The 10,412-nt window shown below is 42.8% G+C and overlaps 1 protein-coding gene across 2 annotated transcripts in view; it reads right to left on the bottom strand.

The window, feature by feature from the left end:
- Positions 1 to 1,324: 1,324 nt before the first annotated feature.
- AKR1D1 (aldo-keto reductase family 1 member D1) overlaps positions 1,325 to 10,412 on the bottom strand; it is a 34,804-nt gene continuing 25,716 nt past the window's right edge. For both annotated transcript variants that reach the window (XM_068190786.1, XM_068190785.1), the window contains 5 exons: positions 8,114 to 8,236; positions 6,295 to 6,404; positions 5,655 to 5,820; positions 4,805 to 4,887; positions 1,325 to 1,486 (listed from right to left, as the gene is read on the bottom strand). In XM_068190786.1, the coding sequence (XP_068046887.1) occupies positions 1,444 to 1,486; positions 4,805 to 4,887; positions 5,655 to 5,820; positions 6,295 to 6,404; positions 8,114 to 8,236 (525 nt within the window). In that variant the 3' untranslated portion in view covers positions 1,325 to 1,443. The remainder of the gene's footprint in view (positions 1,487 to 4,804; positions 4,888 to 5,654; positions 5,821 to 6,294; positions 6,405 to 8,113; positions 8,237 to 10,412) is intronic.

Below are 10,412 nucleotides of genomic sequence, written 5' to 3'. Positions count from 1 at the left end.
TACATGAAGGCCACCCCTGCTGAAAGGGCCTGACTTCTCCAGTGGTGCCCACTGAGTTCATCCAGGGATGCATTTGCACTTGACCCTGTTGGGAGCCTTCCCTGCTGCTCATCCCAGTCCCTCTTTGTCTCAGCTCTGAGGAGCACACCATGACCATACAGAAGAGTTTCCGTGAACTGTATGCTCTGGCATTTTCCTGTTCCAGTCACTCCAGGGATAATAAATAGCAATGGTAATAAATAAAAGCAGATGCTATAGACTGGAGCTTATGCATGACACATTTTCCAATGTATGTACATTCTAGTACATGAAGTACTCTGTCTCTCTGAGTGTATGGTTTAGTTTCTTCCCTGATACCTCTCCAGTGTAATCCTTCAGTGGCAGGAAGCTGGGGCTCTTGGGCTCAAGAGGGAGGCAAAGTAGCCTTCTGCAGGTGTGGGTATGGGCAGATGCACCTAAAGGCTGCAAACAAGTGGTCTGAAAAAGAAGTTCATGCTGAAGGAGTTGGTCTTCCTTACCCAGGTGCACATGCTTCTGCCTTTATGTTTATAAGAATTTTTAAGTGGACACAAATTTTCTTGGGTTAATATCAGTTAGTGGAGCACGAAAGAAGTTTAAGGGATTTTTAATCTCATGAGATGAGGACCTCCCTAGTTGTAGCTGCAGGTTGTGTATGTAATGCTAGTTAATGCTACCCTTGAATAACAAGATGTCGTATGCTGTCTTGTGTTTTACTGAGGTCCTTAGCTGAGGGGAGGGGTGTATGTGTGAATATGAACATGCTTGTAATGCTTTAGGGCTTGAACTAGTTCCATGTGGAGCCCGCTGGGATGTACCTATGGAATAAAGCTCACGTATGCAGCTGCAGAAGACTCTGGTTAGAGTTAAATGGGCTTCATTGCATGAAGCAGTGGACATACCTAGTCCATATCAGCAAAAATATGTACATGTATATCAGATTCAGTTAGATCACCACTCTTGACTTTGTCTTGCTCGAGCTGCAAAAGGAAAGGGTACTGGCTTGGACCACGTGACCCCTCTGTGGCATCTTCAAACTTTGCCCGTTCTGCGATTCTGATTCTGCCTCACACCTACTGAAGTGGAATGTTTTGCTTCAGATTAAGTGAAGAATATTCCATTAAGTAAAACCAATTTTGATTAAACTAGCAAGCTTGTTTTTGGGAGAAGTCCCCAGTTTTATCAGTGGTCAGTCTTGAACCTTCGGTGTTCAGCATTAAAGCCTGCTAAGCCAAAACCCGAAAATCAATGAATTAAATAGATTTGGTCATCAATAACAAGAAGAGACTGACAAGACAAAAATAAGTAAATGTAATGTTTTTAATGCTGATTTGAGCAGCCTTACATGAAGACAAAGCACCAAACATTAAGTGTCTCTCAGCAAAGCCTAACAGCATTGGCTGGCTGTCCAGACCCACCTCTTTTTCAGTATTCATCATTGAAGGGGTACTCCGGATGGTCACGCCACCTGTGGAAAGTCAGATTGGACAAGTAAGCCCCTTGGGTGAAGCAAGATATCAAATCACTGCAGTCTGCCTGTGCCCAGCAAACCTCTTTCTTGCAATATATATGTGGCCTTCATGGAAGGCTATTCTACTTATTCAGAAGCTGTTATGCTCTGAATAACTGCCCCTGCAGAGTTGGAAGCAAGCCTGTGTATTTAAGGAGAGGATGATGAAGGACCATTTTTCAGGCCTACAGACTGCATATCTTATGGAGAGATGGAGAAAATCAACAGGACTCTGGATGTCAACTATTCTCCCTAATTAACTCAGGTGAGTAGAAGTGTTTTAGGAAAGGGGGATGATTTCACCATGTGTGCACTGTAGAAAGAGAAGACTTTGTTCAGATGTCTAGAAAGACACCTAGAAATAAGGGCTATGTGTGAAGAAGAGGTAGAGACACCAGAGTGTTCTACTTTGTCTTGTGCCCTTAGAGCTGGCATGAACAGGTCTGGGTCTAGGGTGTGTGCTTTCCCCAAGCAGCTGCCATACCTATACTAGGTCTGGCTGTCCTCTACCTCAGCCTACATGTGGATACTCTGCCAGCATCTACAGTGGCAGAGAATTTACAAATAAGCTTTGGGATGACCCAGTTCATGGGAGGAAGGGATGGTCATGGGTACATCCTAACAAAGACAGAGACATTTCAGGCATTTTTTTAGAAACTGCATGCTCAGGGAAGATGCACAATCCAGGATTATTGTAAAAGGCAAGAAGAAAATTCCCAGGGTCAACTTCAGGTGAAAAAATAGCACTGTGTTTGCCCATTATTGGCAGACTTGAGAGAGAGGTAGCTGTTTTCTGTTGTGGGTTTTCTGGTTTGTTTGAGAAGCTGATGCTAAATCACAAGCCCTGGCTTGACAAACTCTTTCCATTAGCTAAATGAAAAATTTCGGAAGAGCATTCTCAGGTGCACCATGACAGCTGTCTGCCTTGCCTTACAGCACAGCGCAACAAATACTGGCATTTATCCAGCTGTGAATCGTTCCAGTCTGGGAAGGACACGTTTCACAATATTGAAGGTAACTAACTGGAAGGCATCAAACATTTTGAATTGGTTGTGTCAAAACATTTCATTCCAATATTCAGCCAAGATCAAGTGTTTACACATTAACAGATTGAGTTGGTTGAAAAAAAATCCCCAAAACCAAAACAAGCTGCAACACTTTGGCTTATTTGACTTCAGTATAATTTGATGATGTCTGAGTTGCCAGTGTCATTATCTCTACTTTTCATCTATTGAGCATGCTTGCTAATCAGATCCCACATATTCAAAAGTCTGAGTCCTTTGAGTGAAAATTATTCACTTGGAGGAAGGAGTCAGTGCAGCTTGGCATAACTGGTAAGGAAAAACATCCATAGCAGAGAATGGGAGCATGAGATAAATCAAGCAGATACATTAATGTAAAACAGAAATCTGCTTCCAGATTTCTCCAAGAGGAGAAGAAACAATTTCAGATTAAGATTTCCTGAAGTACTCATGTTTTTATGAAACCTCCATTTTCTTCTCAGATGTTAACTTGCTAATTCATTCCACTGATTGCGTTATCCTGTTTGCATGGGCTTACTCATACCATTGGAACAACAGGTTTGCACACAGTACCCTTATGGTAGCTGATAAGGGGAAGAACCAGAGAAAAGCTGGGTTTTTCCATTCCTGCTGGCATGTGCATCACAGCAGTCAAAGGTTTTCCATGAAGTTGACTAACCAAAAGTCTCTCTGTGTCGTGGTTTGACTTTTTCAGATACAGACTGCTGGATGAAATAAGAAATGTGTTTAGGCTGGTAATTTGTCTGATGCAGTGTCAATGCCAGACACTTCAGTGTGGTAACGCAGAGTAGGCATATATATCTATATATATAAATCTATATATCTGCTCCTTACGTGGCAACATCACTTTTCCAATAAGGCTTTTCTCATAGCTGAGATCAGATTGTACTTAAACATTTTTCCCCAAACATGGAGCTCTTGTGAAAACTAGAGCTGCCCAATGCCTCTCCTATGCATCCTGTTTTCCTTACCCTTAGTGGCCTCCTGTGACCAAATTCAGTCTAATAAAGCAAAGCATTGAACTTACTAGTATTTTAGATTGGTGGCTTAGAAAGTTCTTCTCCTGTGGGCATGTGCAGCCTTTAACTTTGTTTCTGGGAAAGGCTCTTGAATTTGCACCAAGGTTACATTTCGTGTATATAGTCTTCAAAATTTAAATGATGCTATAACTCAATTTTGCTATATAAAACCAGACTGTGGCAGATGCCAAAACACACTTAAGAATCTCGTAGGCCATTTGTGAGAAGCCTTCTGCAACTAAGTACTGCTAATTGATGGAAGGCTATTTTAAGTTTTAAGAAACTAAAGCTTCAGAGCACCTGGCTGAGCTTAAATGTGAAAAATGAACTCCATTATGACGCTTTTAACTTAGTGCATATTTTTGATCATAATTATGCAGCACAGTAAGTGGTTTGTTTGTTTCTTTGCAACATTTCCCTGTATCTTTTGAGCAATGGTCAACATTTTAGAGTGCTATTAATGCTGTTATCAATGCTTTTCATTTCATGATACAACTTAGCAGGACACAGATAATCTAAGGTAAAAAGAGAAATGCGTGGAAATCAATCTCTAGCATTTGGCTACTTATTGAGTGCCCTGAAAAAGGGAAAGCAAAGTTTGGCCATAAGCTGTAGATGCTTTTGAGCTGAAGGTTAAACAGCCTCATCATCTGGAAGAGAGGGGTTGTTGGCTAGGTCTGAGCTTTCAGGTGAAGCAAAACTATATTGGGTGGTAAGCTTTAGGTGACAAGCAGCAAGAGATTAAGCCTTGATAGGTCTCAGAAGAGATAATTAGGAAGTGGTCTAGCAGTCAAACAAGCTTTCTGTTCTTCTGTTTTTCTTAGAAGAAGATACAAATAAATTTTATTTGAATTTCAGCTCCAATATCCACACTTCTAGATAGGGATGATGCTATGCCTTATCAGTGTCTGAGACCACCATTCCCACATAGCAGAAGGAGTTTAAGGAGATGGAGGAGAAATTGAATAGGAAGATACACTCACATTCTACTAGGTGGGCTTTGAGAACCTGAGCTGCAGGCAAATATTGAACACTTATTTTTGCAGTCGGTCTGGGAGCATATTCAGGCTGCATTAAAAGTCTCTCATGTTTAAGCCTTACCTTAGAATAGGGTTGTTTATGCAAAAGTTAATCTTAAAAGGAAGTGATTTTTTTTTAATTCTCTGAAAGAACAGGAATGCTCTATGAGGATCTAGGATTTCTCCTGTACTTACATTAACAGTTCCACATAACGAACATTTTTGTTCAGGGCTTCAATTTCTTGCATCTCTTTCTCAGTGAGGGAGAAGTCAAAGATCTAATGGAAGAGATGTTAGGAATGTGTTAGCATTTCTTGTCATAATCAACCTTCATATGTTCCAGATTCCAGAAGTACAATCCCTCCTTCTCCCTGTATCTCTCCCACAAACCATGCTTACTTGCATTTGCAGGAGTCTCAAGGACATGAATAAGCCCAGTCACATTTGCCTACATCTCTTTTGCAAGAAGTGGAAGGTAGTCTGGCAATATTGAGCCACCAGCTTTGAAAGCAGTGTATTTCCAGGGAAAGTAGGGAGCAGTGTGAGTACTGAGTGCTGCAAGGGATGCAGGAACAAAATCATCTTATTTTTGGGTGGTAGTCAAACCAAATGTTTTCTGGTGCTGTGGTTGTGAACCTTTCTGTCACAGCTGTGTGCAGCAACCCTTCCATAGCAGAGCTGTCCCATACCTGAAGATGGGGCAGAACAATCAGTCCTTCCTGAGCTCCTGCAGCCTTGACCTACTGAGTCACCTCATCTTGCTTGTGCTGCTCACTGCAGCAACTGGTGCTTTGGGACACACCATCAGCTGGAGCTTTAGCTGCTCCAGAGGGTTAAAAGACACCAACATTTCCTCTATGCACTGCTCTATTATTGTCATACCTTGTTACCATTTAGTGGTGGGGACAAGAAGCATCAAATGCGGCAAAGTTTGCCATTGGTTAAGTCTCACATATGTCTACAGAAAAAACGGGGAAATTACCTTCTATAGGGGCTAAGCCAATGTAAGTGGATTTATCCATGTGCTACTGGGGTATGAATTTACCTGGAAATTCTCTCTGATGCGTTGTGGATTGAAACTTTTTGGGATCACCACCACCCCTCGCTGGACGTTGAAACGCAAAGCAATCTGTGCCGCAGTCTTGTTGTACTTCTTGCCAATGGCATTCAGCACAGGATCCTTCAGTAAAGGAGGGGAGGACACATTTACCCTGGAAAAAAAGTGGGAAGAAAACAAAAGCCTCCTAATCTTTAATGTCAAAACATAGGGGCATCTACTTGTTTGTGGACAGAACACTGCACCTTTTGACAAATAGGGTGAAAGACAAGAGAAAAGCTTTGGCTCTTAGGTTGGCGCGTTATCAAAGGCAACATCCTGTGTGATGTCCTAACGTTGACTTTGTTTCTTCTTCCTCACCTAAGCCTCACGGGTTCTCTGTTCCAAACACTTGCCTTCTCTTAGAGGAGACCTAAGGCAACCTCCTATGCAGACACCTGGCATTCTTTGATGACAGCATGCAGCAGGAGTGTTGAAAGTTTACACTCACAACAGTAATATTTAGACACTGAGGTTCAAAACCACTTTAAAAAATGGGGGCAGAGGTATTTTGCACGGAGATACAGCAGTGGAGAACTATGTTTCCCTGGATATTGTCCTTCTATTTGAAAGTAACATGGGGACTTACCATGATTCATCCCTTGAGGTTCCCAATGGGCTGTACCCAACAATAACAATGTCATGTTGTCTGCAAAATTCTAGGAGTTTGGGTTGGGTGAAGTAGGGATGGCATTCTACCTGCAAGAGTAGCACAGAAAGAATGACTAATCAACAGGACCAGACACAGAAGCAGAAGATATCCCAATATTTGTGAGAGCTACAGACCAGGTGATGCTTTCAGGAAAGGATAGATGTAAATTAGGCAGTAGGGAAACACTATCTGTGGTTACTATTCTAATTGTACATTGCTGGGTTATTGATTTTTTTATTAATTTTTTTTGGTGGACAACAGATTAATATCTGCAACCATAATTTGGCTGCAGGGAACTTCTATTGGCCTGCAGTGGAAAGGTGGCAATAAGTGGGGATTATGAAGGTGAGGCAAGCTTGCTAGATGAGCAGACTGAGAAGGCAACCCATCTCATGTGGGTCAGCTCTCCATTTCTCTGCCTCTTGCATTCAGGATGACTAATCTGATGTTGTTTTAAGGGAAGTGTTGGCATAAACTGTCCCAGTTAGAATGGGGGGGAGGGGGCATTCAAAGTTGAGATTATGACCTTGTTGCAAGCTTTGCCCTCCCACGTTGCAAACACTGTTCCCTCACAGGCATGGATTTTCTGGCTGTGGTCTCAGACTCTGGGAAATGGATGTCTAAAAGGTGACAGAGCAACCACTGTTTGCAGTGGTTGCTATCTGGCAAGTCTGAAGCTATCTGGCACTTCTATGCTTGCTGGCCAGCTGCCCTAAGCTGAGCTTAATCTTTTGCCTGGTTTTCCTCGACCCCAGGAAGCATCAGCAATGCTCAGTGCAGTCTTAGGGGCATGCCAGAAACAGCAATTGCATTTTGCACCCGCTGGGCATGTTAATACCAGGGAAGGGTGCTGGAATTTCTTATTCTCACAGGCAGCCTTTCCCTCCAGGCCAAATACAGAAATGAAAGCTGTGGTCAGCCTCCTTGCCATGCCTCATGGCCATTCCAACCCTCCAGGCCACGTGCTGGGAGTGGGAAGTTGGTCCTGGTTGGTCCCTGGCCTCATCTCTATTACTGCTAATGTGGATATTTGTGCCAGACGAGTCAGAAGGGCTTCCCAGAGATTTCTAGGAAATGCAGAGACCTGCCAAATGCCAGAGCCAAAGGTACTGGGCACTCAGATGGGTCGCTGCCACTTGTCACCTTCTCAGAGCCCCGCTGCTGTAATTTAACCTGGATGTGCCTGTCATCCTCACGGGATTGCTCAGCTCGGGCCAGTCACGTAACAGGGTCTCCTTTAATTGAATGTTTTCTCTATCTCTTACAAATATCTTGTAGGAAAAGTACAAGAGAGCAAGTACAGGAAGTTCAGGAGTTGCTTCTAATGGTTTTTACACTTGAGAAGCCTGGAGTGATTCAGGATCTGTAGGGTTGTGCTGATGTCAACTAAGGTAGACATGGCTTCATTGAGCACTGGTTAGATCTGAAATGGCTTTCTTGGGAAATTTTGGACTTGAAGTAAGGTACATGGCAGAAATCTAAGATCTGCTTTGACTCAGCATTCAATCTTGTTATGGAGCTTTGGTGCAGAGGCAGCAGTTTTATAGTCCTGGAGCAGAAACTGAGGAAAGTGATTGCTCCAGAGCTTTCTAATATTGATCTCTAGCCTAGATAGGAAGATACTTCCATTTCAAGCTAGAAATGGAAGTATGGAGGGCAGCATCTGTGGCAAAGTACACATCACCTCTCTGTGTGTTTGCATTCCCCAAATGGCAGTGGCACCGTGGCAGGCACTGCCCTTGGCTTGCAGTCATACCTGGTTGCTGACAGGTTTGTACTTAAGTCCTGGCTTGTTCATGATCATCTCCAGTTGCCTGCGGTTGAAATTGGATACTCCAATAGACTTTGCCAAGCCTGCATCTTTGCATGCCTCCAGAGCCTGCAAAGAAAGCAAAGACAAGAGGAGTCCCATGTGTTGGCTTGATTTCTTGGAGTGTGCATTTTAGAGAGAGGTGGAAGATAGACCATTAATGGGACCCTTTGTTGCAGCAGAACTAACAGCTCTAGTAGCATGAAGGCTGGTGCTGTCCAGACAAACCAAACTCTATTCCTGTGTCGACCTGCTTTCCAGACCAAGCCCTAATGTTTTTTACCTCGTGGGAGGGTAGAATTTGTCTGGAGAGCAGAAAGATATAACCTGAGATATAGATACTTAAGTGCCAGGCAACTGCTTTTAGGGAGTTTTGCTTAATTTATGCTGCTTTAGCAGTGCCTCAAAGCTGGAGAAGGCAAAGTGAACAAATCAGATTGCTTTCCTGATAAGTCAATTCACTCCTTTTGATTAGTAAGACAGTTTTCCATCTGAAGTCTTTATCCAGTGAAATCCCCTAAATGTCTGGCAAAGCACATCACAAAACCTGCACAGAAAACTTCAGTATGGTATCAAGCAGAAAAAAAAGGTGGATGGGAGAGAGGCATTCTAGATATTTTGCACTTCAGATGAATCCTAGTAGCTGAGAAACTCTTATGAATACTGGATATGAATATGTTCCGTGGTCTTTGTTATCTTAATCTGCTGGGTTGTTAAGGGGAAAGGGGGTCCTTTCCTATGGTCTTCCCCTTTGCTGCCCGAAACTCTGCACACAAAAAATTCAGTGACTCTTTGAGGCAGAGCAGACCCCACCATGGAGCTGGATGCCCTTCCAGGTTTTGTTATTCTTTCTGTCTTACAGGAGCTGAAAGCAGGGAGGTAGGAGGCACTGTGTGTTTGATGACCTCTAGTTGGCCTCATATGCCTTCTATCACTCGGTGACAAGTCAGCAATACAGTCATCTGGATTAATTTTGCCAGCTAGCACCACACAGAGAGTGAAATTATCTGGATTGAGTTGAGCCATTTTAATTCAGATTAATGCTGCTATTTGCAGGCACTCCCCACCACCTATTTTTCTCTTGGCTTATTAGCTGAAGAGAGGGGCCTGCTATAGAATAACCTTTACATTAAACACCATCTCAAAGATAAAAATGTAGCAGTGTTGGGAGAGCTCAGATGCTTTTAACATCTGAGTAACCATTCTGTGAAATGAGGGGAATGAACTGCATCAGCCAAATTAAATACAACATAAACAGCTATCGTGGAAGTCCCCCTTCCCTCTGAGACCCAGCCTGGATGGCTCAGCTGCCAAGGGAAAGTTCAGGCCCCCTCTGGGCTCTCTCCCCCTTCAAAATTTCACATAGAATTTCACCATTCTTCATCTTTATCTGCTGTACCTCGAGTAGAGCTAAACTGGGACATGACTATCCAGATCTGGACAGTGCAAGTTGAAGTGGAGCACGTAGTAGCACCTCTTATCTCTCTTGGTGTGAACTGGATGTAATTAGTGATGCTATTTTGTCAGGCCTGGTGCAGAGGGAGAGCTGAGCAGCTCTGGCCATGAACTAAAGAGGTGTCCATGGCTTTGAGATGCAGAAATGTGAGGAGATTGCTAGACTCACTTTCTTCCTCACCCAAGATCCTGAAGCCAAGTGATACTAGGCTTAGTGAGACATCTGCCTAAAGGACTACAGTACATCACAAACAAATCTAGGGTGCAATCTTTCAGGCAAATGCTACTTCCCTCCAAGTTTTCTTAGCAGAAAAATCTTGTGTTCCCATCTGATAAGTAAATTTAGGAGTGAACTTGTTCTAATGGCAAGTGATGGCAAGGTCTCAGGCTTTGTTTTTCAGGGGAAGGGTTTTGAATGGGGAGGTGTTGGTTCTTTTTTTTTAATAGGGCTTTTTTGGTTGGTTGTTTGGGGTTTTTTTATGGTGGGCTTTAGGGCAAAATCTGTTTTTTCCTGCAAGAGAAAAGATTTTATTTTTTTCAAGATGACCTAGTCTCTTCTGAGGGCTCCAATTTTCTCTTTCTGTGAAGATCTGATAAAGGGGAAGGATTGATAAAAACCTAATGATAGGTAGGTCTTGAATGTAGAGTGCACTCTCTTAAAGAGGGAATGTAGATGTCTGAGGTTTCGGTGTTTTGTTATAAAAATAATTAAATGACAGCAAAAAGAAAGATGCTTAAAGAATGCTTAAGGATAGAAGTAAATTTTATCCATGGAGCTAGTAGAATTCGA

This window comes from Anomalospiza imberbis, chromosome 5 (genome assembly GCF_031753505.1).
Source record: "Anomalospiza imberbis isolate Cuckoo-Finch-1a 21T00152 chromosome 5, ASM3175350v1, whole genome shotgun sequence".
Lineage (NCBI taxonomy): Eukaryota > Metazoa > Chordata > Aves > Passeriformes > Viduidae > Anomalospiza > Anomalospiza imberbis.
The sequence above is the reverse complement of the archived record's forward strand: the minus strand, read 5'-3'. Positions and strand labels throughout refer to the sequence as shown.